Here is a 26,371-nt window from a genome sequence, read left to right as displayed (position 1 = left end):
ATGGTTTTGATTATATCTTTCCACCCATTTATCTTTCTATAAATATTGTTGGTTCACATATATGGAGAGATAAAGTGTATGGGTTTTCTATTACTTTATCTGCTGTGCAAATACTGTTCCCACTGGATTCCTTCATGTTGTATGAGGGATGAAAATGTACTTGTGTAGGTGGTTATTGACAGGTCTGCTGTCAGAATAAGGGTGACAGGACAATGTAGGCTGGTGTGATACTGTTTGCAGTATTTGTAAGCTCCTTGAAGAGGGGCCTTAAGTGCTTAAAGATGTGATTAAACACGTGCCATTTAACCTCATTCATTCCCACCAGAAGGAACTTGTTGGAAGGCAAGGGAACTGATGAGGGAATTAAAGTATCAGAGTGAGAGCAGAAAAGTAAATCCACCTCTCATACGACTACAGTTCCTGGGCACTTCCCCACACACCAAAATTATAAATATCCCCCTTTAATTCCCTTTTTATCAAAAAAGGATATGTGATTTTCATTTTACCTGCATACCTGTCATGAAAATCTGGCCCACATAAGTCAATCTAGTGGCGGGGAACTTCATTTTTTAACAGTTCCAATTTCACTAGCTTCTGCCAGAGCAGCACTAAAGGGAAAGGCAGATGGCACAACCTTGATTATGCCCTGCCACCAGCCTGCTCTCCATATGCCTTCATCAGCTCTGTGAAAGTTTTGTGGTTTCTATTACCAGAAAGTTTTCTGTTCTGTTACCAATGGTGAATTAATAATTCTTCTCCTGACTTCTACCAAAGTTCTTTAGATGTCAACAGGAGCAAAATTTGCAGTTCTTACCCATATTAATTTTGAGTAATATTAAAATTTAAATATAAGACCTTGCTCTGAAAGTGACTGTGAAACGAATCATGGCTGCAGGGATATGAATGCATACATGTTTGAAATTCCCTCCATCATTTGAAGCATATTACTAATAGCCAGGAATAAAAAGCTGTGTGTAAGCTGGTAATGATCTTAAGCCTGTCACAGAAAGGGTATCAAGAAACTCTAAATCTGAGAGTGGAGTTGTGTTTGTAGGGGAGGCAGTGACTCAGACCAGGGAAGTTCAGAAGGTTGGTGGAGGCATGATCACAGAAAGAAAAGTTTATATATTTTGAAACACATTTGAAGAAGTTTTTAACTGGTTTCAGACTGAGTAATTTCATTTCTCTAGTATTCTCTTCAAACTTTTGATAGTAGTGTCATTAAGAATAGGAATGTTGCACAAATAATCTGCCCATTCTTTTGATTCTTTGCAATTTTTTATTGCAGACCAATACAATACTCTAATATTCACACAGAACGAAATGCGTCATGCTCGATTCTACCAGTACACAGATTTTGAAGGACTTTTTCCTTTCATTAAATGAGATTCACATTCTGTTTAGGATGACAGGCCCTGTAAACCAGTTCATGTAAGAAAACATATTTAAAAGGAAAGAACTATGTGATATATTGTCAAATGGCATATCTGTTTTTTAATGTATTGTTTTTACATAGGGTGATACAGGTGAGAGAGGTGACACAGGATCTGCAGGTCCACGGGTAAGTCTACTTCTCATCTCAGCTCTTTGTTTTGTGCCCTTAGATTCAGTCTGTGTGAACTGAAATTGTAGCAGTAATTCTAGTTAGAACTCTGGGTGAAATAGGTCACTTGACACTGGTGGAACATGGCAGCTAACTGGACATTAATATGACTAACACCACTTGCCACTATTTGGAGCAGTCTGCAATCCACACTTTGTGGGCAGGGTGTTACAAGCCAGGTGTTCTGACATTGTTCACTGCCAATAGAGAACTAGAGTGTAGAAACATCCTTAAATGTCTCCCCTCAGAGGTTTTAATGTGTTTCATTTTCCACTGCAGCACAAGTCACTTTGTACTGACTTGCTTATTTATCTTTATTAAAAAAAAGGTTTTCCTTCAAATTCTGTGTTTTGTAGCAGTATATTGCAAGTACATTTAGATTCTAACACCCCACAATCAAGTCAAAGCATGTGTCAGTCTAAAATAGTCTTCATCAGTTGTCTCAAAATTCTAATGGGAAATGTATTACAGGGACCACCTGGACAGAAGGGTGATCAAGGTGCAACAGAGATAATTGATTATAATGGCAATATCCATGAAGCTCTGCAGGTATGCAACCTAACAAGGCTGAATTGGCTTTGTCTGGTCTGGGGAAAAGTCATTTAACAGCATTGTATTTCTCTTTTGCCTAGAGCTTGAAAACATTTTGTGTGCAAAATTGCTGAGCTTATTAATCAGGTATCACTTTCTATATTTGGAAACCAGGTTTTCTGTGCTAGAAAAACTGTTTCCCTGATACAAATTAGCTGAGTGAATGAGTTTCATGTTCCCTGGAGAGTACTGACATCACCTAATCAGGATGAAACTAATTCATTGTTGGCTTTGGTGTTTAGTGCTGAATTAATGTAATAAACCACATACACAGTTTCAACAGAAGTGTCTGCTTTTCAATTCATATAATATTGACATTTCTTTTTTTTCCTTGTTTTCCTCCTCCTCTTCCTGTAAAATGAAAAGGCAGAATATTTGAGATTTGGAAACCATGTAACATGGTTCCATTAGCAAGCTGTGGATTCAATCAGCAACTTGAGTACATTAAGTAGACCAAGCACCAGTCTTCTCACTTATTCATTTCTGGAAAACCTATTTTGACTGGTGTGCAGAAAAGTGTGGAGGATTAAAGTGGGGTTACAAAAAGAATGAATGAGTGTTTGCATAAAAGCAAAGGACCAAGATGACATATGTCATTGCGGTCAAGGTGATTTACATTGCAGCATACTCGGATGCAAATTCTGTGCAGTATAACTCCACCAAAGTGAATAGCTTGCTTATGTGAAACTGAAGACTGGATTTGGCTCATTGTGCACCTGATCACTTTCTCACTGAAGCCACTGAACTTTTTTCTTGCATTTACGCAGTAGGAGTGGGTAAATGTCTGACCAGTCATTTGGTTTCCAAGATGCTTTCAAAAAATAAAAAAACCTCACTGCCTTTACTAAAATCTAAAAGCCTTGTATGTCACTAAGGCTGAGTCTGTTCTTTCATTGTGTCTGTGGGGAGGTCTGCATAGACATGTTGTGAGGCTCTGCATTATGTTTGCCTCATTTGGTCTGCTTGTAAGGGACTTCAGACACACAACTTTCAGTCATCTAAATCCCTCTCCAAGTTACGTGCCTAAAGTAGCCTGAAATTCATGTTGTGTGTTACCAGACAGATTTAGCAGGGGCTTTAGCCTCTGTATCTCCTATATTCTGTCTTTGTATACTAACACTCTGGCATCAGTATTAGTTTCAAGCTTCCTCAGAAAAGCTGCAGCACATAAAGCAACCTTAAAAGTGGACTCAAGCCTTCTGCAGTGGTTGAAACATTCTAGAAAGCCTTTATCCCATTGCAAATCGTTCCAAATGTCATCACCTTCTGATCCAGGGCAACAAATAATTGATATTAATGGGAATGGCTGTGCAAGGAGGGTGTAAGTAAGATTATATAGGATCAGTCAAAAATATCCTTGCCAAATCCAGCTCAGTCCTTTCAGATGGCAAACACCCATTCCTAAGTCTCCTGGTGCCACATTCTTAGGGGCTCTGAGATTTGCAGTTCCCTCACAATAGCACATGAGAACTTCAGCTAAGCACTGAACTGTGAGCTTGCACAGAATTTGGCCTGCAGATTTAAGAAGTTGGCAAGAGTTTGCAAGATACGGACTGCTTGTCTCTTGCTAGAATTCAGTAATAAATCATGAAGCAGGCTAGCAAGTTAGTTACTTTGCCTTGTGCCTCCTATTCAATCTCATGTGCAGTCTTGAAATTGTCATCGTGGTTTGAGCAAGACCCCTGCTGAGAGTATGTGGTTTTCACCAGGAGGATCAAATGCAAAATTAATCTCTCTGTCAAAACTGCTCTTCACACCTATTCTGCAAAATTTCCCAGGGCAAAAAGCAGTAGTTTCAAACGTTTAATCTTTGTAGAAACTACAGCATTAGATATTAAAATATCAGCCACTCTAAAGGGATCCGAGACTGTGAACGTGTAAACAGTTCTTTGCAATGGCTATTTTAGGTTTTCATACCTAGATATGCTCATACCTGAACTTTTCAGTGCTTTTAAAGTTCTCGATATATTTCCATTAATATGTTGAAATACAAAGAATATGAGTATATTACAGCCATGTGTTAGAAAACAACTTTGTTCAGGTACTTTGTATTGAGTAGGCTCCAGATCTTTGCCAACAGTACGTATTTTTGCACTGACATGTGGAGATTTTTTTTACAGCTTAAAACAGAAGATCTGCAAACTTTTATTTGCACATTGGATAATAATTACAAAAGCAAGATACTTCTTGTTCCACATAGGCCAGTAAGTTCTTCACATGCAAAAGGAAAGCATGTGTGAGCTGTAATATATGGGAGTTCTTCTCTGTTTAAAAGTATAGACAAGCATTTAAATTCCATTTTAATACTTTTCCACTTGCTTTTAGATTCTTTGGTTAAAAAAAAACTGCGACAGGTTAAGGTATTTTGCCTCCTTCCACAATGAAAATATCTTTTGTCTTTCCAAGAATTCAAAGAAGAATTGTATAAGAAAAGTTTATATGGCTGGGTTGTAGACTGGCAGTTTTGGATTTTGAACTGCATTTTTATATGAAAATTGGTGTTACAACTCCACTCCAGAAGTCATGTTTGTTAGTTAAACATTGGTGCAAATCCTGCAGACATTACAAAACATAGGGCTAGTCTTCTGGTCAACTTCAGACTCCAACGCATTATGTTTTCTTACCTTTTGGAAGCATTCTGCTTAGATTTTGCTATTTAGTCCTTGTTTATTTGATCTCTTGCATTGTACAAAAGTACTGCCTTCATCTAATTCCCACAGAAACCAAGCAGCTAATACAACACCATGATATAAAAATAACAAGGGTTTTGTTAGTGCTTTTGAAGGCATGGTGTCTCCCACATGCAGCATAGGTTCTGTGGAGATTATAACTGTAGGAAACAGAATTATGTATGTCATTGTTTAATTCTGTTACTGATAACTCTTGTTAATACCTTTTGCCAACAGAGGATTGCCACCCTGACTGTCACGGTAATTCATTACTGTTGCATGACTTACTGTGCACCCTAGAACTTCTTTGTGCTGAAGCATGTTCATAATTCTGCTAGCTCAGGACATGTCTTCATTGGATGTCAACCTGGTTCATCATAACGTGTGTTGATTTCTTTGCTTGGTGTTCCCATAGCAGAGGACCCATTGTTGAGACCCAGCAATGGAACCAATTCTGCTCCTTCTGGATTAATGGCAGAACTTCAGTTAATTTACGTACGAGACTGGGAAAACACATTCTTTTTTGTTTCAAGTTCTTCTCTTCAAGATTGCTGTTAGTTGTATTTTCCCATCTGGACATACCCTTTCTTTATATTAATGCAGGGGATTTTTAAATGTTGTGGGGTTATTTTTAAAGCATCCCCACTATGCACCATCCAGACCAGTGTTTGATACATGACACTGTGTCCACGGCCTGAGGTAGAAATGAAAGAAATGGTTACAGTTTATTCCATGGCAATTTCACAAAGCACTGAGTATCCCCAGATGCGCTTAGCATCTTTCAACAGAATCCTCTTTACAACTGGTTGGAGATTTCTTATGGTCTCAGATTGTTTTGGATCAGGCGGTGAGGGCTGGCAAATATGACTGAGTGTTGGTCTCCCTTCCATTAGGGGAAGCAGTGCCATTTCATCAATAGGAGCAGAGGATTTTATTATAAAATCTGAGTTTTACTGTTATTTTAACACTGTTTTTTGTGGTAGTGTTGTTGTTGTTGAGAGCTGTATAGGTTAACAACTTGTCCATAACTAGTCTTGGTTCCCTTTGTGTTAAAAATCTAACCCATTTTGTTACAGTAGCTGTATTAACATTCACCCTGTGCTTACATGACAAGTTCTTCAGGAGCTGATTTGAAAGCTGAGAGGTTTGTGTGTTTCTTTTTAGGGACCACCAGGACCACCAGGACCCCAAGGGCTGCAAGGGCCAAAGGTGATCTTCCTTACTTTACTCATTATATCTTAAAGGTGGAGTATTTTCTGGGTTTTTTTTAATGATGTGCCTGTACAGGTAAATGGAGCTTTCCAGCACAGTTGTTTAACTGTAAATCTATCAAATATGGCATGTTTCCAACTTTATATCCAGATTCTTGGGGGGTAGCTTTCCAGAGTAGGTGCTTTGTTTAGTTGCTACACAGAGATGATTAACTAAGGACCAGCAAAATTAATTAGTACTGAAAGAGTGCAGAAGCATCTCACTCAGGGATCGTCAGGTTGCTCCCAAGGACTTGGCAAAACAGCCACATAAGCAGACAGTGGCTCCCATGCCTCACTTCTGGCTGAGTGGGAGTGAGGTGGGCAAAACTGTGTGCCAGACCGCTGGCCACCATGTGAGTGCATGTGAATGGAGCTTTTCTGTCACAGGGCACCCACCCAAATAAGTGCAGTATTGTCTAATGTCAGTAAAAATTACAGTGTACAGATGTGGGCAGGAGCCTGGCTGGAAACCCAAGCCTGCCAATTCCACCTGGCTGGTGCTTAGAAGTAGTACAGGAGGGTTTGTGAGCAGCCCACACAGAGACAATGAGTACCATATGCTGCACTCTTCTATAAAATGTAAATAATAAATTTGCCTGTACTCAAAAAAGAAGTGCTGAAGTTAGTGAACTCTCCCTAAATGCTTTTAAACTAGTTGAGATGTTTCTCCTATTTCGTAAATACTCGATACTGCATCTTCTCCCAGTAACTCTACGCTATTCCAAGAGCAAATATGTGCATTTTCAATAACAATACTAGACGTGTCAATTTTAGACTTTATCCAGTATTTCATATGGAAATACATCACAATACACATGTATGTTGTTTTGAGAAATTGTGAGAAACAAGGTACATTCTGTGTGAAAATTGATAATAGCATATAGAGTTAAATGTGCAGAAATTGCTTTTTGCATTATCATCTACCCAGCAATTCTGCAACATGGAGTATGTAGTAAAACGGAGAAACAGGAGTGTGGAAGAAGTTGTGTTCCTTTCTATAGGTGAACGTTCTCATTCAAAATTTTCAATGTAAAGCAGAATTCAACGTCACAGTTGCTTGTTTCTAATGTCATTGACTCCATCCATCGCCATAACTTGCTCCCTTGGAGAATGGTACCCAGGAACTGATCATAAGACAATGTAGTGAATGTGAACTCCTTCACTGGGTGATTTATAATAGGGAAAAACAACGTGAAGTCTCTCTCTACCTTCCATAAATCGGGAGGCATGAGTCTGTATTTATTTTGGTAGCTGGCAAAGTTTCCCATTGGATTGGGATCCTTTCACTCCTTGGATTTTGTCTTCTTTTTCTTTTCTTTTTTGCACTTGTCTGGCCTTTATACCACCCAAACTTTGTGTATAGTCATAATCAGGTGTGCTGTTTATTTAATATAGATGATAAATATATGCTTTTGACAGAATATTCTCTAGCTTTGTTGTTGTTAATTATGGGAATTTCTCTGGCTCTTTCCTCTAGTGTCTGGGGCAGTTGGGATAATCCAGTTCTGTCTTATCTCTTGCAGGGTGAACCAGGATCCCCAGGAGCTGCAGGAGCTGATGGAGAGCAGGTACATTTTGTGTAAATCATATAGTGAAGAACATGTGGGCAACTATAGGTTGTTTTAAGAAATTATTTCCATGGTTCCAAGTTGTAACTTAGTTTTCATAATCTCAGTATTATGATTATAATGAGTAATAAAGATCATTATACTGCTGCTGCATACTTCATGGCCTAATAGTGTCTGCATTTCTGCATTCTACTAGCAAAGATATAACATGCACATGACTCTCCTTGTTGGGATCAAAGCTAGAATTCTCTTGATGTCTAGTTTTTTACTTGACTTGCTGAATAAGTCCATATTTTAGGGTCCTAAGGGCTCAAAAGGAGACACAGGTGATCCTGGAATGCCTGGAGAAAAGGGAGGAATTGGACTGCCTGGCCTACCAGTGAGTAAACTTAATTAATTAATTTTAGCAAAAAGTGTATTATTTTTTTCTCTCTTCCATTATCAGGAATTTCTAAAAGTGCTGATAAATTGCAAATGGGACAGAAAGCACCGGGGACAAAACTCTGAGATTGTTTCACAGCAAATCTAGGAGGAGGTGTAAGATTGTCAGAACTTTTCATTCCACTTACAGTGAAACAAAAATACTGTGTTGGGTAGAAAGAGATTAGTTGGCAGGCTGACCAAAGTTGTACCTCTCTTGTAATATATAGGACAACTTGGACAAGGAGAAAGGAGCTATGATTAGAATGGAAATTTTAGGTGACTTAGATTGAGCAGAGAGAAAAAATGCATGAATATTTATGGGATGCATTCTTCTATTTTGTGTGTATATATATGTATGTATAGATTTATATTCATACACATGAAATTTCTCAGCAAAAATAGAAACAATTTCAAAATTGTATCCATAGTACAATATCATTAATGGAATGTTAGTTTAAGGAATTGTCATAAATATCATGCCACATATGACAGCTATCGATATAAAAGCATATGTTTATATTAGTTTAAATTATTTTTAAAGTACTGCCAGAATTTTTTAAAGGATTTCCTTTACATGTGTGCTGTGTTATTCCTTTTTTAAATGATAGTTATTTGCCAATAAATATTATAATTTCTAGATTGGTTGCTAGTAAGATTGAAGCTGTTTACAAATGCTGTTTTGTAATGATTTTTAGGGAGCCAATGGCATGAAAGGCGAAAAAGGAGACGTTGGTTTGCCTGGTGCCCAAGGTCCTTCAGTAAGTCTTAGTGTGGCATTGCAATGAACACAGGAGTCCAGCAGTGGCTCTCCAGCTTCTGATTCTGAGAAATACTTGATATTCATGACTGATCTTTCTGAGAATAAGCAGACTTGTGGTAATAGAGCTAAATACAGTTTAAGAAATTCTAAATATGTAATTCGTGTTCTGCTCTGTTCTGTGACTATGAACAAGTCCTGCCCGCTTCAGTCAAAGCCTTCTGGCTCTGTAATGAATCAAAAGATAAATGGGGAAGAAAGGAAAAAAACCCAAACAAACCATAATCTCTCTTTCAACACCTTATACTCTGGGAATCTCAAACAGTCCAGTGAGAACCAGACTAGACTGACTTAAAGTGTGTGACCCAGGGTAGTGAGCTAGTTGTAGGAGACCAGACATTCTCCTGATTTTTTTTTTTCAAAGCATTGTAAAGGCATTAAAAACAAACAAACAAATGCAAAAGCCCAAACAAACTGCTACATAGTGCCTTTATGGTGTGGGTGACTTTCATTATCAGAGCACAGTAAGAAGAGAGACCTCAGAGCAGAGGTTATGGTCTCAGAAGCCATAGTTCTGAAAAGTCAATGAGGCTGCCCTGTGCCGTTACAGGACACAGGAGGCACCCCACATCTCTGAGTTTCTTACTATGAGGAGAAGATTAGTTTGTTAGAAATTAATTCACTAATTCATTCATCCTGTTCTGCTTGCTTTCACTTGAAGGAAGACTTACAGTTTTCAGGAGATTTCACAGGTGGTGGAGTCTGTGTTACAATTCAAAGTGCTCCTTGTTGCTGCTCTTGCTGCCACCGACAGCTGCTACAGCAGTGCATGAGTCTGGAGACCTGAATTAGCATCCTGCTGCCACTCTGCAGGTTATGGCAGCAACCCATTGGGAGTAGGTCCAGGAAGAGAGGGGGTATTAAGCTGGATATATCATCATGAAATTCTTTCCATGGATTTGTTAGGAACATGGAAAAACAGTGCAGAATATGCATGCACTAAATGCTGAGCAACCTGATCACCTATTTTAATGACCTCAGAGAATTTTTGGTACAAGTGGGCTAAAAGAAATAAAAGGAGAGACAAAGGGCAATTTTGAAATTACTCCAAAGCCCAGCTTGAATTTAGTATCTTTTCCAGTTGTCAGTGTTGAGGGGGAATAAAGTAACACATCATCACCTTCTAGCTCTGTAGAATAAATAGTACAGGGGAGAACTACAGAGCACATACCATAAAATATTAAAAGTTCAAGTATCCCATCTCAGTATTGTTTGTTTTACAGGGATTTATTATTTTTCCCCCATAGTGTCTTAAAGTGTATCATAGACCCTAGGAATAAGAATCTGGAGGCAGGCACACTGCCATATGGCGCAGGCAGATCTGCACTTTGGGTACCCTGTCTTTCAAATCAAAATAATTCCCATTGCTAAAGCCCTGTCTAGATGCGCTGTCAGTGTTCACTGTTGCATAGCTATTTTTGTAAGTGCTTGCCAACAAGGGTCAGCCTGACTTCTGGTATTTCTGTGGGAGTTCTTTGCTCTGCGTGATTTAATACCATTGTTTTTTATCTGTAGATGATAGGACCACCTGGACCACCAGGGCCACATGGTCCTCCAGGCCCCATGGTAAGCTTGCGAGGAACAGAGGGGCTAGAAATGGTCTATGCCCTCTTGCCACTTTATTGCCTGCTTACTAAAAGTGTTACCAGAATATGTGACCATTGAAGAGAGGATCTAATTTGTAAATCTTTGTTACATGTCCTGAAATTCTTTGGAGGTGGAGAAACAAATTGCACATTTCTGTTGTTGTTAACATGCTAGTAGTCTGGTTCATCCTCAGAATCGGGTATTTACTGTTGCTTTATTGAAAGCTGCATTTCTTTTGAGAGTAAAGAAATGCAGGGGTAATTTGTATCTCTGCAAAGCAAAAAGTCCAAAAAATTGTGGTGAATTTTCATAATGAAAAATGTTACTTTTATTTTCAGGGACCTCATGGACTGCCTGGCCCAAAGGTAAGTTAATGGCTGTAGTGAATAGACAAGCTCTTTATGCCTGCAAAGTGTCATGTTTTGCTCTTGAATGCATGGAGCTGTGTTTTGTCATGCCTCATTTAATAAACATCTCTGATATTCTTAAACCTTAAAGCAGATTTTCATATTAACAGCTTAAAAGCTTTTTAAATTGTCTGTGATTGTTTCTGAGTAGTATTTCTCCTCAGCATCAGCTGAGTCCATTTTTTGTATGAATATGAAGAATGTGGCACTAAATTATTTGCCTTCCTGTTTATGGGCAAGCTACCATTGCCCTTGGAATTACTTTGGAATACAGAAGCATGTTGCAGGCTTGGGATATTAAGTCAGATAAACTCATCTTCATTTATGCTGTCTCGTATCTCCTGCTTCTTCCAGTCTCCATGGCCTTTGTTAGGTGACAGGGATTTTGCTGACCAGTTCCTTCACATGCTGTGCTGGTACACCATCACAAACTGATGTATGCATTTTTGTGTTTTCCAAACTGGATTCATGGTCAGACAGGTCAGCAATACAATTTGAACATTTTCCATAGCATAGGTATTCTTTGGGGACTCTCTTAGCCTGTCAGGACAGCTCAGGAGAGCGGAAGTGAATTTTGGCAGAGTTGGAGTATTTTAATTTGTGCCTTAATTCAGTAGTCACCAGTAAGCTGAAATTCAGCATGACACTTTATTCATTAAGGCCAGTGGTCTTGTCAGGCATGATCATTTAAATCATTATGGGTCTCTAATCACACCTTTCTCAAAAAGTAAGGAAGATGGGGAAAGGGTGTTTTTGTTTAGTTTTGGGGATTTATTTTGTGTTTCTAAAGCTGCAAGACAGAAAATCACAGGTTTGACCCCTTATGAGACTGTATTACCTTGGCTCAAGAAACCTAAGTCATAAATCATTTTTTGAAATCAAGTATGTTCCATTTTAGCACCAGCCCTGCTTTACCTCAGGCTTTTGTGGGATTTCTCAGGTCTGTTTCCAAAACTTCAGCCTTTCCAGGGCTACTGCTCTGAAAGTCACATCAAGTCAAATAGAATGAGAATGAAGAAATGGCTACTTGGGGTGCAAAGCAGGCAGATGAAGTCTGGAGTTACTTAAAGGAGCAGACTGTGTTCTACTGAGATTTTTTTTTAAATATGAATATAATATAAAGTAACATAATACATCAAAGGGGAATCTAGCAATGAGGCCATGGGGAGCAGTCTGGATGAAATACCCATGTATTTCTGTTTCCCAAAAGAGGTAGGTGTGGTCAATACTCTCTTTGACTGAGCAGCCCTCATGCTGATGCAGTTTTTCATTACGAGAGAATGATTGAATGATTTATTGGCAACTCTTAGCCCAGTATTGTCATTTTAGTGATGTTTAGTGTAATAGCCTGTGCATAATTTAATAATCACAACAAGTGCCATTTCTTACATTGTTAAAATTTCTCTGTATGAGCACAGAAATTGTGGACCTCACAAATAGCTTGGCATTGTGCAACCTGTACTGTTTCTTTTAACTTGTTACTGTTTATTATGTATGCTTAAAGGTTTAAAATATCCTTATGTAAGATTTTGCTGCAAATTCCAGTTTACTGTAAGGAAAAGTATTGTCTCCTTCCAAATGTACTTTTCAGGAGATCCCACTATAGAAACTTACAGTTTTGAGGCTTACTTTTATGAACATTTTCTTTCAGTTTGAATTATCTGCATAGGGTGGTTTATGGGATTTGAAGAACTTCCAAAACCCCCTGAAACTCATGCTTAATTCAAACCATCTAACTATAGTGATAATTATTAGGAAAATATTTTAAAAGTCTATTCCCCATAAGTTTCCTTTTTACACAGAATTTAAATCTCAAGCAGACACCTCCCAAGTACTTTTGCCCACTATTAAATCAGTATGTAAATTGTCAGTAAGCTGAGAAAGTTGAATTTGTTTCAAACTGGAATTTGCAGCTACTTCTGAGACTGGCTTCTTCTATCCCAGCTTAAGCATTCATTATAGCACCAAAAATTTGGCATTTATACTTTTACGTTTAGGGTGAACCAGGGTTAAATGGTCTTAAAGGATTGAAGGGTGAACCAGGTCAAAAGGGTGACAGAGGGCCCCTTGGTCTTCCAGTAAGTAAAAAAACCCAACTATTCAATTTCAGTGCAAATCACAAACATCTCTTTCTACTCCTCATGAACAACTCTGATTTACTCAATAGCATACACAGAATATACCGTGTTGGAGCAGAGCATCAGTCTTGTTTTGTTTTGTCCCAAATCTGTGCTATCATCCCAAGTAATGTCCTGTAAAACCCAGTGCTGTCAGGGTTTTTTTCGTTGTTGCTGTTGTGTGTCAGTTGAGAGTGTTCAGTGTCACAAGGATGTCATCACCCCCGTTGCATTAGTCATGCTGTTGTTATTCAAGTGTTGTATGGTGTTTCCATTAAAAAAGGAGTCTTCCCTTTCCCCCGTCTCCCCAGTTATTCTTCCTCTTATTGCCCTTCTGCAGTTCAAACTGAGAGTCTGATTGAGGAAAGCTGAAAACTCATTTAGGGAATTGAGTTGCATTTTTTTAGGTTTTTTTTTTTTTTCCCCCTGGATTCTTATTTTTGCCTTGTTCTTTAGAAAATTGCCATTCTGAGTGTTTGGCATGAATTTTGTCTTACAAGTGAAGAACCTTAAAAATATGGAAACATCAGAGTTCTTAAAATTTAGGTTGATAAAACAGAAAATACTTTATGTGTTTGAAAGCCTTCTGAGAAGGCAGCTTTATTTTTTTCTCAGAAAAAGTTAATTTTTCCTCTTTGCTCTTGTTATTGTATGAGGATTGCTCCCAGTGATGACATTGTTAACAGTAAAATGGAGAAAAAAGACTTAGATGACCTAAAGGAGCACAAACCTCTCGATTAATATTTTCAAGAATTATGTGCAGTGCCTGTGGACAAGGTCAGCGTCACTGAGAATTTTAATTTATTTTGAGAAAAATAAAACTCATTTTCACATTGGCAGTTACATCTCTGTAGAGAGTGAGCTTTGGAGGCCTGAGCATATGTTCTGGAAATTACTATAAGGTAGAAGAGACTCCAGAACAAAAAATGCTATGTTTTTCAAATTCACACAGATCTTGTCTTGCTCCTGCTTGCTACTTCTAAATGTCATTTTCAGGAGCAAAGTCCAAGCGCTTGACGCTCCACAAGCCGGCTGGTTTTACTGAGTCGGCTGGAGATGTTGCGTTTGCTCGGGGGTCAGTTTGGTTGGCTGTGCTGGGCGGGCGGTGTTCCCAGACGGGTCCCGGTGTCCCGCGTGGCGCTGTGCCCCGTGCCCGTGTTATTCCCTGTTATTCGCACGGAGCCCACGAGGGGTCCCCCCGGCCCCAGGGATGCTCCGGCTCATCGCCCGTCGCTGCCCGTGCCTGGGAGCATAGCGGGAAAACAGGAAATGTCATTGTCTCCCGGGCTCTTGGAAATCAATGAGCCCATTGTGGTCGGGACCCACATTTTGTTGGCTGCATAATGCAGTATTCTTGCACTTAAATATTTCCTATCGCAGTTAACACACATTTTTCTTCCTTTGTGTGTACTATTCAGTATTGTCGCTATTTACAAATCAGAAAGCATGCGGGTAAATGACAAAGTAAATATTTGTGTGTTCAAGCTCAAAAACACCCTAACATCTGGTGTTTGTAGCGCTCCTACAGCCTGACAATATTCTGCTGTAATGTCCTTCATGTGAGGGCAGGGGAGGGTCGGTGATGTTACACTGAACTAAGAACAGAATCAGGCTCTTGGTGTTTCATGTGAATTTTTAACTAACATGCTGTAGTAATGTGGTACCCACTCCAGAACCCTGTCACAGCGTGTACTGTACGTTTGAATTGTGTTTATTCATCAGCACCACTTACTAATCTCCCTTCTTGTCATTCGTGTTGTGCCCATCATCCATGCTTCCACCTCACCACACAGGGAGCATCTGGCTTAGACGGGAAGCCAGGAGCCCGGGTGAGTCCCTTGTCTTTGTGTCCTCTTTGTGCTTCCCAGGGCTCTGCCAGCCAAGCTCCTCACTGCACTCAGGAAGGAAGGCCAAATGCTGCAGACATTTTCCATGCTGCATTGGAGGGGGCTTCAAGCAGGTTCTTAGGGCAATGTGTGTGGGAAAGAGAATGTAATTCTCTGTAGAAGGAGCTCTGAACCTTTAAAAGGCAGCTTAGTTTTGATTTTTGGTTGGACAACTGCCCTGGTTGGGTTGCTAGTTTTCCTGAGTAAGGTCAGGGATTTAGCTTACAAGAGAACAGTGCTAATATGGAATCAGTGAAGGAGATGCAGATGTGCTGAGGTTCATCTACACACATTGCTATGTTACACATCAGAGATGTTAAATCTTTCGTTTTCTTGAATCTATGCAATGAAAGAGTTATATCTTGGAAGCAAGATTCTCATTGATCCTTGCAATAGCTAAGTCCATCTTACAGGTGGATATTTCAATTTAAAGAACAATCAATTTTAAAAATAAAACAATAATTTAAAATATTTTTTTGACCCTTAATCTTCTTCTAATCAATTTAAGATCTTTGCAAATCTGATTGCTTCCGTGGATGTAGTGAACACCAATAGAACTCTCTGCCTTGGAACAGGAGAGGTTATAGTTGGAGTTTTGAAAGCCAAGTAGATTGCATCACAATTAAATCCAAATTTTCAACCAGTGAAGACTGATTCCACATTAGTTCTTGTGTACAAGACAGCTATTGAAACTAAAGAGTTGTAAGAACAAGCCCTCTCTCTTACCCTCTTTGTTCCTTTTTGCAGGGCATAGATGGCCCAGTTGGTCCCCATGGCCCTGCAGGTCCCAAAGGAGAGAGAGTAAGTATGTGTTCCATGTGCTCCTCCCTGCAAAGTGGCTGCCACAGTGGAAAAATGTCAAATGGGGACACGTACTGTGTCTAGATGTTACAGAACAGGACAGTGTCTCACCTGTAGACGAGCAGCCCAGAACTGAATATGTGCTCTACTCACACACACATTTATCTGTTTGAGATTGACATTGTAACTCATTAACTTCAGGGGAGTTTGTATTTTGAAATGACTAATCAGTGAGAAATTGACTGGACTTTCTAGTTCACAGTGCCACAAACAGAGCATGATTTTCATTGGTTTCATTATGTTGTGTAAATTGAAAACAATCTGGTACAAAAGAAGATAGTGTGATCTGATTATATAAGAATGCAATGGCAAAAAAAAAAAAAAGGAGTATTTCTCTCCTCTAGTCACTTAAATGTTTTTATCTGGGAAAAATATCTCCAGCCGCTGTAAAATTTAAGCTTTTCTTTTTTTTTGTTTTTTAAGCTTAGGAGATAGGAGCTCTGCTATTTAATTTTTAAATATTCACAGTAAATTTTGTCATGTGGAAATACGATAGGAACTCTAATCTTTAACAATAATCCTGTCACCTTTAACAATACAACCATCAGTTTTTACAACAAACCAGAAGATGATATCCTAAAACCTCCAGGAGGAGTTACCAGTCCAGAACTTTGTCTCTTTGACTTCCTCAAACAAAACAACAAAACAAACAGCTTTAACAAAACAACTATGCTATAACAACTTCAGACTAGCTGTAAAAAGGACACAGCCACATGGCAGAGGTCCAGTTAGCTTCATCTGAGAAAGGTAAGATTCATTTTTACAGAGCTGTGTACTGAGTGATGAATACAAGACATGCAGCACAGTCCAAATTAAACTGTACAGTGGGCTGCAGTTACCTCTTAAGGCTACTTAAGTGCCTGAAGGACTTGAGTATTTTTTGTTTTTCTAGGGGATTACTGATTCAATTTTTTTTCCTTCAATCAGGACAATATTTATCTTCTGTCAACTCTGTGGAAAATAGTTGAACATCCTATAATCTTAAGTAAAAAAATTTAGATGAGATACACATGTAGAAGTATATAAAATACAATACATTTTATTCTTGCATTATGACCTTTTATATTGAAGGACATGCATGTGTACTACCAGTTGAAATGTCTTTGACAGTGAAATATAATATAAACTATTCTTTCTGTCTGTGGAAGACAGCTACTAATGTTTTTTTCTTGTGAGGGTATTCAAGGTCATGAGAAGTCATATGGCTGGATCTGGAATAAGCCCCACTGTAGCTGTTGAAAAGCAGTAGCTGAAAAGGGGATAGGAATTGCTGTGATGTAAATCAGTAATTGCATGAGCACAGAGGGAGAACTTCACAAAAATAGAGAGACCAAGGTGTGCAGAAAATTCCTACACACCCACCATTTTCTGTGGAGCTAAATGAATGGGAGGAAGTTCACAAGACAGATGGAAGGGTTTTTCCCAAGCAGGCAACCAGCAAGATTGTTGCTGTAATTGTTCATTTAATTATTCAATACCATTTGGGAGGAGTTGTTTGTAGCACAGTTATGTAACAGGTGCACAGTGTTGATATGTGTCTCATTATTTAAATAACAAATCATGTATTTTTAATGCTGTTTTACAACTTGCATTTGCAACTGTTGAACTTGTTTATGTGAAAGCAGGAGGGAAACGTTTTTGTCTGCAGATTTCAGACTTTACTTTTTAATTAATAACAGTGCATAGGGCCAGTGTTCACTGTCACTGGACAGGGCCCTATTTTTTCTGTATTGATAAGAAAAATCTTGGGCCAGTATAAATCTAGGAGGGCATTAGGGCTGTTTAACAGAATAATCATGAATTCATTGTTGCACAGGCTGCATTCAAGGTGATGCTCAATTACTGCTCTGAGGTAGAGCAAACTGTTGTGCAAATTAGGGTGGGTTGCTGATTTTCAATTAACTATTAAAATAGAAAATGTCAGATCATCTTTATACAAAGTCTGTTTAGACAGTGACAAGGTAGAATAAGAAAAACATGACACTATAATGTGGTTTTATGTGTTTTTTAGTAGAAACTGAAAGAGTAATTAATAATGTAAATTAATACAATTTATGAAGACAGTGTCTATTAATTCTTACTAATTTTCAGCTATTGGAATTGCATTTTGCCAAATGCTTAGAGAGATTTTACTGAGACTATCTTTCTTAAATGGAGGAGTGGGTCATAATAAGCCTCTGAATCTGACTGTGTACCTATTATTTTTACTTGCATACTGTCTTGAGTGAAAGTAGAGAACACTGGAAAACAGACATCTTCAGCTTCTAGTGATGAAAGGGGACGTGTAAGCCTGAAGGGTGATGACAGGCATAATGTATATCCAGCTTCTTAACCTGCTAAAGGAATCTGAGAGCTGGAAATAAACATTGTCTTTTTTTTTTCTTTTCATTGGTGACAAAGGCATGGTTTTGAGCTTGATTTTAGCTTTCTGATATGTAGCCTGGGCAGCACTGTCATCATTACACACAGTTAGTACTGGTAGCTAAAGTGCATTCTCTTTAATTTGGTTAAAATATTTCTCACCATAACAATGTTATGAAATCTCCCTGTCTATCCTAATAGAGACATAGATTATTCAACTTTATTCATTCAAATTGTAACTCATATTTGTCCATGATTCAGGAGACTGAAGTGAAATAGGAGGCAAAAACATATATTATGTTTTCTGTTCTTTGGACACTGATGGATTGTCTCACAAATAAATTTAAAACAAAATCTTGAAGTTTGCTAATATCTGCTACCCTGAAGGAAATTGTGATGGTTGAGGCCAGTATGCTCATGACAGTCCATTAATCTCATATAATCCATGAACATTCGGGACCTCATCTGATATTCCAAACATGTTTCAGCATGTGCTTTGTATTGGACACAAAAAATTCTGAGATACAGTTCTCCAAATATATTCTTACATAACAGATGTGATTATTTCCTAGACCAATACATTCAGTATTTTTATGTCTGCCATATGTTTAGCAATGTTATAAGCCTATCTTGAGAAGACTTTGTACAGTCATCTTGCTGTTGAAGATTAAAAAAAAAAAAAAAGATGCTTAACTGGTCTTGACATATTTCAAGTCCTGATCAAAGATTTCTGTAGCTCTTACCTACATAGGTCAGCACATTAGTTTCTTCTTAGCAGAAAGCTTTAAAGCTGCAAGACATTTATTGTTTTGAAAATCAGCGGTTAGTTCCCAATAGCTCCTATTGTCCTGCCAGGGCATCCACCCAAAAGCTGCTCAGAAATTAGCAGGGGAGCAGCAGAATCCAGAAATGCCTGACACTGCACATCTCATTAGCTCTAGACTAAAGCAAGTGCCCACCTAAGTAAAAATATAAAGTGTTTAAAACAGATCAAATGTCAGTTACTCTGACAAACTCCTTATTGCTGGGATTATTGAACCACAGGTTAAGGTCCTGTTGGTGCTGGTGCCTGCCTTTTTGTGTAATTCAGTCAATGAAATTTAGACATAGCAGCCCATTTTCAGAGCTGTGCCAAGTGCTTGGCTATGCCAGTAATCACCACTATTAATTAGTGTTGATTACTGTGGAGACATCTACATCTCTGTCTTGTGCTTTTAATGATAGAGTCATTAATGAAATAATGGTAAGTAGTAAATAAGCCAGAGGATGCTGTACAGTGAATCACTTATGAATGAGCATAAGTGCAGCAAATGCCAGGATGAAACACAGCCCCTGTGCACACCATGAGCCTTGCAGGCAGCCCTGTGTTAGGGTGTGCTCACCAAAGGGGGTGACAAAGGGATCCAAGTCAACCTGCATGACAAATCCAGAGTAGGAGATTTGAAAACTAGAGGTGGTCAGGATTTTCTTCTTTCATTTCAACGTCAACATTTCAAGCCGTTTAGTTCTCTCCAGAGAGAAATGATTTTCTGGTGGATTTCATTCAGAGGAAAGAACAGCCTGAAACAAGACTGCTTTCCACACCTTCTTCCCAGCCCTGACTCCCTACCAACCTCACAGGGACCTGTGCTTGCAGTTATACAGGCTAGTCCTGGCTGGTTTGGGAAGCGAAACTTCATATCAATCTTGATAAAGAAAAATTAGAGAGCAAAGGTGATTATTACTGTCAGCCTGAAATTCGTCGCCTTGAAATTCCATTCCGTTTGGAAAAGTTTACCCTGTATTAAGCTTGCAAAATGACTTTGGCAGCACTCCTCTGGAAACTGGTAATTTTTCCATGGATTTTAGTGCAGAATGAGATCAGACTTCTGGAGAAATCTCTGTACTTGTTCTGTCTTGCATATTATTACGGTTGTTTTGATTTTAATAAACCAGGGTATTTACATCACTTATCTAGAATCCAGTAGAGGATTTAGCAACAGCACAGTGCATAGGATAATCTTCACAATGTCACTGTTAATGGCATTGCCTACTTAAATCAAGCTTTGACTGACACGTTATTTTTGCCTGTCACTGTGTTGCATCTCAGCTGCTGTGTGTATATACAGCTTGATGCTGTATATCTTCAGTTTTCATTACAACTTTGGATTTTTACTAAGAGCAACATTAAGCTGTCAGAAGCTTAAACTTGACACTGGTGTGTGTTCAATTGAAACATATTTTCAGTTACTAACGTATTTAGAAATGAATGTGATATCATATGCCTAAAAAGTCATTCTTCCTAGAAAGAGTGATAATTCACACCTTCTCATTCTCCCTTAAACATTTAATGAAAATAAATGAGCCTGGATATTTTTCACTCAAAATACTTAGGAATGCATAAACTTTAACCTAAAGCACTTGGTAGAGATAATTTCTAAGATAGCCAATGTTTTTGTTTGCTTGTTCTGTAATCTTTTCTTAGGGTGAGAAGGGAACTGTAGGTGACCCTGGACCCAGAGGACCATATGGCTTGCCTGTAAGTTGCACAGATTTTGTACACACTGCACTTTTCATTCCTCCCTGATTAAACTTTGTGTGCTTTATGGCTGATTTTCACCTAGCAGTAGAATTAGTTGGAAAAGGCAGAGATTGATAATAAACCCTGACAGTGCAAGGTCAGTGTTCTGTATCACACTCTTGGGTTTCTACCCATGCACGTAAAAAACCAGACCTGGCATGAACCAGCAAGAGAGAGGAGATGCAGAATGCAGGAGCTCCTGGTTCAGCAGCCTTTGGCCATCAGCTGCCTGGGGACAATGTGAGAGTGCCAGGAGTTCAGGAGGAACTATGGAAAGCTGAGAATTTCTTCGTGTCAGTTTGCTGCTTGGATTTCCATTCTGCAAGGTTTCTTTGCCATTATGTTTTTGTTTTGTTTGTTGCTTCAGAGACCCATTTTGTTTTCATTTCTGTGCCATCTACTCAGAAGTTACGTGACAATTTCATTGTTGCTCACTCATAGGTGAAATTATTTGTTTTAAATCAATGATTTTAATTATGTTATCCATTTCTAAAATATGAGGGAGAACTTCCTTTGGCCTGACAACGATATCCCCAATAAAATCAGATTACTTTCCCTGTTTACACTGCTAATGACTGGGTCAGGTGTGTACATATACACAAATCTGTTCTGTACTTTGATGCAAGGAAAGTCATGTAAAAGTGCTTGGCCAGGCACAACCAGCCTTTCCGGGAGACTTTTAGTGTTTCCATACCCTCTCCAGTCTAATCCATTTGATTAATTAATTTAAGCTGGAATACAGACCTGTGGTTTAATTGGATCCATTTAATTGGATCAGGAGTCATGGCTGGAGACAGTTTTCAGGCTCCATGGAGTGTTAAATTAGCTTGCCACACATTTTTATGTGAGGGTCACCTTTGTGAGTTAATTTTTTTTTTTAATCCTATTTCTGTTTCCCATTCCTGCGAACTAAAAATAAAATTTTATAGGTTTTTAGCTGGTTTTGTATTTTTAGCTTGCTCCTGGAATCTGCCTGCAGATTTTAAAGTCAAGCAAAATTTTGCAGCCAGGTTATCAGTTCCTGGAAATGCTAAGCAGTGTCCTTGTCTGAGGGAAGCTAATGCAGTTCCTGTGGTTCTTTGGCAGGGCAAAGACGGCGAGCCTGGCCTCGATGTAAGTAATGTGTGTGACCAGGGCACCCTCAGGGGTTGGTAAGAGTCTGCCAAGGATCCCTTGTGCAGCACAGCGCCTTTGCTGCCCTTTAGCGTGCATGCAGGACCTGCAGAGGGTGTGCTGAGTGCTGTGTTTGCTCTTTCTCTGTGCTAAAGAGGACAAAGATTGTGCAATGTACAGCCCTTATCGACAGACACCCCAGATAGTGGTGCTCAGCAATACCAGAACTTGGTCCTTCCGATGTCAGTAGGCTGAAAAAATGCTTGCTAAGAAAATATTCAGATGACTCATTTGTCGAAGAGCAAGGGGTCACTTAGCACTTGATTAACTAAATTTATTCTAATTAAAGAGAATAATTTCATAGCCTGTAAGGGATATGTATCAAAACATAGGCTCTTTCCTTTGCATGCTAAAAAGACTTAGTGAAAGTCCTCTTCTGTAGTCCTACTCTGAAATCCCTAACCTGGAAGAGTCTTTTTAAGAATGCACATAAGCTATGTAGCATGGATGATTGCTAGTTTGAGTGGTATGATTTCTTTCTGTAGCTGCCAAAATGTCTCTACTAACGTCTGTGGCTTACTTGTCTCACATGCTCTTGTGTCCATGCATGTGTCCATGCATAATATATGTACAGAGCATGTAGTGAAATCGTCTTTTTGGGTTTTCCAGGAGTATTTGAGAACATAATCTGCTTGTTAATAAAAGTCAACCTATCTTTGTCCATTTGTTTTTATAGGGTTTCCCTGGTCCTCGAGGAGAAAAGGGTGATACAGGAGAAAAGGGAGAAAAGGTGACCATAGTGTTCATAACTGTTGCTTGATTCCTCAGCTAATCACTTCTGCTGTCTTTACACTATAAATTGTCCCATTAAAACTTACCTTTGTTTTTACTGTGTGCCAAAAGGCAAGTCACAGATACATGCTAGAGCAAAATCATGAAAAACCACAAAAGGTATGTGAATGGCTAAAAATACCTACATGTCCCAAAGCACAGCCCTTTTTTTTTTAGGCTTGTTTTCTCCAATCCATCCTGCACTTGTTGAAAGTCCTGAAATATTTAATGCAGACATTAGTTGTTGTGGTAGTTATTTTATACTGAAGAGCTCAGCTCTGTTTCCTGGCAGTATTTGCACACTTGTGGTTGATCCTGGTGTAGCATGCCTGTACATGCTACCTGTTCCACACCAAGCGTCTAAGACAGGAATTGTCTGAATTTTTATTTTTGGCAAAGTTTTATTTGTAGTTAAGGACTTTTTGATACTTTTGGATTTAAATTGAATCATATATTCTACCATTCTGGTAAACCAACTAGACAGTGAAGTTAACAGAAACAGCTGACTTCATTTTCAGTGTCCAGACACAGTGACTTGGAAATCTGTTTAGTAAAAAGCAATGCAGGACTTAATGTAAGTGTAGAGAAACTTCATGAGCAAATCTCTTCCATTTCTATCCAGCACAAAGCCCAGCTGCTAAAATTGCTGAATTAGAACTCACACCAAGCCACTTCATGTAAAAGTCCATACATGCAGCAGATGATTTTTCTAGCTCAGACCAATGTTCTTGTCAAGCTGACATATGGAGGGTTAGGCTGGATTAACTTCTCATTATGGTCTCCTAAACAAAAGAAGCAGGGCTAAAAAGTCACCTTGAGTGTTAGAGTTCATCTCCATTTCTTAATCTGGTCAGGCAAAACACTTCCCAAGAATGCATTGAAAAGGGTATGATGAAATTCATCCTTCCCTTTTTTCTCTTGCTATATTGCTCTTCCTTTTGAGCTCAGAGATCACTGGTAAGGTACTGATTTTGCAGAACAACAGTTGTTTAAGCAGGTGCTCCATGAATGTTATAAAGGCAGTGTTTGACCTGACAGAGTAATCACAATGAATGAAGCCCTTGCTTGCTGCCAGAGTACAGGTCTATCGGCCACCAGTGAACAGCTCTTCTCCTTGAGAGCAGCTGTCAGTCTAAAGGTGCAACTGATAACAGCCAGCTCAGAGAGGTGATGGTCAAAATGCTCTTTGTGCTGAGTGGGAGTTACAGCTGGTGCCAAATGCTGTGAGCTTAACAGTGTGTTCTCACCCTGGGATACATTCAAAGAGTTGTATCCAGAAGATAAAAATAAGTAATTATGCCTCTCTAATGAGTTCCAGTGAGGTTGCTTGAATGCTGCAGATGGTCTTTTGAACCTCACAATTCATGAAAATATTGGAGAGTAAGAAGGTTACCAAGCTGGCAGGGGTCTGGGGCAAACACAACCAGTGGTAGAGAGTGGAGGAGGGGGACTGGCTTAGTTGACAATGGGATGGCCAAACTACTCAGAAGGGGAGATGAAAAAGGATAGAGCAAAACTCTTCTGGGCAACTGCAAATGGGGAAACACAGGACCACAAGGTGCTCCTGAGAGGTTCAGAGCAATTGTTCACAAGGAAGACAGCCCAGCACTGGGACAGGGAGTCCAGAGAGGGGGCTGGACTCCTGCCCAAGGAGCACTGCAGAACCTGGTCTGGTCTGAGCTGACCTAGGGTCAGGAATCATCCTGACCACAATGGGGATCTTAAGCAACCTCCAGAACTCCCTTTCAGCCACACTTTGAGTCTGTGTTGCCATGTACCGCTAGAGCAGATAAGACAGACAAATTTCAGCAACCAGAGCTCCAGAAGATTTCTGGAAGAAAAGATGGAAAGCTGGTAAAAATCTCACTTATACAAATATAATGTGAAAATGGAACAGATGAGATTCAGCACTCAGGATGTAAGAATGTTTTAATGTTCCAGCGTGCTGCTTTTGTATATTAGACTTGATTCCCAGGGACTGACTAGATAAGTCAAACATGGGACTTCAGTTGCAAGGGAGTGAGGGAATTTTCTGTAGGAATGGTGTGTGGCACAGCTACACCCTTTTTGGAGTTCAATTGTGATTTAGGCTGCCTGTGGAGACTTGTTCTCTTGGGCTGCAGGACACGTCTCCCAAGAACTCTGGTCCTTCATCCCCCTAAAAATTCATGAAAAGGCAAACTCTGTCTCCTGAGGAGAAGGCATGGGATAAAGTAGTTAGCAAGTCTGTTACATGTTTCAAAAAACATACTGTTGTGTGGACTTCCAGAAAGAGGATTGACAGGAAGTCTGTAGGGCAGAAATGGAGATTGAATACCTGCCTTAAAAATTCCCAGAGTATTTAAGGAAACCTAGGAGGCAAAGGAAAGCCTTTCCTAGTGAAAAGTCAGGGAAGATATAGCTGAGACCTCTGTGGAAGACACTTCCACTGCACAGTTTAAACTAATTTTTCCCAGAAATTAGGGAATATTTGTATCATGTAAGCAAACATTTCATCAAAATTACTTGACCTGCATCAATAGTTTCTTTTCCAAATAGAAAGATGACTCTCAAAAGATGCAAAGTAGTGCAATTAATCCAAGTTCTCATTATACAAGTCTTCTGTGTTCTAGATAAGGTTTTCCTTATGTAAATTACTAATTATCTATGACCAAATTGGTGTAACAGCACCCATTTCAACAGATAAACCATTTTTGTAATAACAAATAAACAATTTGACCATCTAGCTTATGAGTTCTTGGTTTTTAAATATTTATTAATATTTAAAGAAATATTTTTTCTACAGTATTGGCTATTGATCTGACATCACACAAATTGGGATCAATGAGTTTCTAGTTAAGAAACTTAAATTGCCCTGCAAAAATGCATATCGGTATGAATATTCTAAAGAGAACCAGTGACACTTTTTCATAGACGTGCAGGGAATAAATCTTTACTTCTTAAGTTTGCTGATCTATATTTTAGCCCATCGGTAGTTCTGCTACTGTGAAAGCAAGTCAGTGTCTGCATTATGTCTTCTTAACATGGCTGTAAAAATATTTTTTTAAGTGTTCTAGCTGTAATTACTCATATAAAATTATAGTCCAGGAGCACTCATCAGAAAAAAAGGTTGTCTTTTCAAGTTGTATGAATAGAAAAAAAAATTCTTTCAGAAACAAGTAAGCTTTGACCAAAGTTAGAGATCGTGTTGTGGGGAAGGGAGGGAAGTGGCCCCCAGTCTCAGATGCACAGTTGTGACTGTTGTTACATATTTGAGAGAGTATATGGTGTGTCTGAACAGAGGATGAAAATGCATTATCCTTTTCCCCTGCACTCTGCATTGATGAAAATCTGTGCATGTGAGGATTGCAGATTGTTCCAACCATAATGGTGTTGCAGAAGTGCCACAATTTTTTATTTCTCTAGGCACTGAGGAAGGACAGAAAGGAAGTTTTTTTATCCTCATCACATGTAGAATCCCCATAACTCCTGTGAGTTTCTATAGTTCAGGATAAAGAGTGAAGATCAAAGATTAAAAAGAAGGTACTCAGTCAGTGGAAAAAGTAGTAAAGTACCCAGGAAATTCAGGTTTTTTTCTACACAGGTAACTGTTGCGTTGGTTTGAGTAAGATCGTAAATCTGCCTGCAAAACTGGAAGTTGAAAATTGTTACCTGCTGGCTTGTAAAACAAAGAGTTAAAAAACCAAAAAATTGAAACAAAATTTAAACATAGTCAGAAACCAAA

The 26,371-nt window shown here is 38.9% G+C and overlaps 1 protein-coding gene across 1 annotated transcript in view; it reads left to right on the top strand.

Moving 5' to 3' along the window:
- Positions 1 to 26,371, top strand: part of COL25A1 (collagen type XXV alpha 1 chain) — a 297,045-nt gene that overhangs the window by 259,091 nt on the left and 11,583 nt on the right. Inside the window, exons 22-34 of the mRNA XM_063156471.1 lie at positions 1,517 to 1,561; positions 2,075 to 2,152; positions 5,101 to 5,124; positions 6,028 to 6,072; positions 7,640 to 7,684; positions 7,983 to 8,063; positions 8,803 to 8,865; positions 10,440 to 10,490; positions 10,850 to 10,876; positions 15,669 to 15,722; positions 20,608 to 20,661; positions 21,790 to 21,816; positions 22,553 to 22,606. Of these exons, the coding sequence (XP_063012541.1) occupies positions 1,517 to 1,561; positions 2,075 to 2,152; positions 5,101 to 5,124; positions 6,028 to 6,072; positions 7,640 to 7,684; positions 7,983 to 8,063; positions 8,803 to 8,865; positions 10,440 to 10,490; positions 10,850 to 10,876; positions 15,669 to 15,722; positions 20,608 to 20,661; positions 21,790 to 21,816; positions 22,553 to 22,606 (648 nt within the window). The remainder of the gene's footprint in view (positions 1 to 1,516; positions 1,562 to 2,074; positions 2,153 to 5,100; positions 5,125 to 6,027; positions 6,073 to 7,639; positions 7,685 to 7,982; positions 8,064 to 8,802; positions 8,866 to 10,439; positions 10,491 to 10,849; positions 10,877 to 15,668; positions 15,723 to 20,607; positions 20,662 to 21,789; positions 21,817 to 22,552; positions 22,607 to 26,371) is intronic.

Source organism: Melospiza melodia, chromosome 5, assembly GCF_035770615.1.
Source record: "Melospiza melodia melodia isolate bMelMel2 chromosome 5, bMelMel2.pri, whole genome shotgun sequence".
Taxonomy (NCBI): domain Eukaryota; kingdom Metazoa; phylum Chordata; class Aves; order Passeriformes; family Passerellidae; genus Melospiza; species Melospiza melodia.
This window is presented reverse-complemented; position numbering and strand designations above follow the sequence as displayed.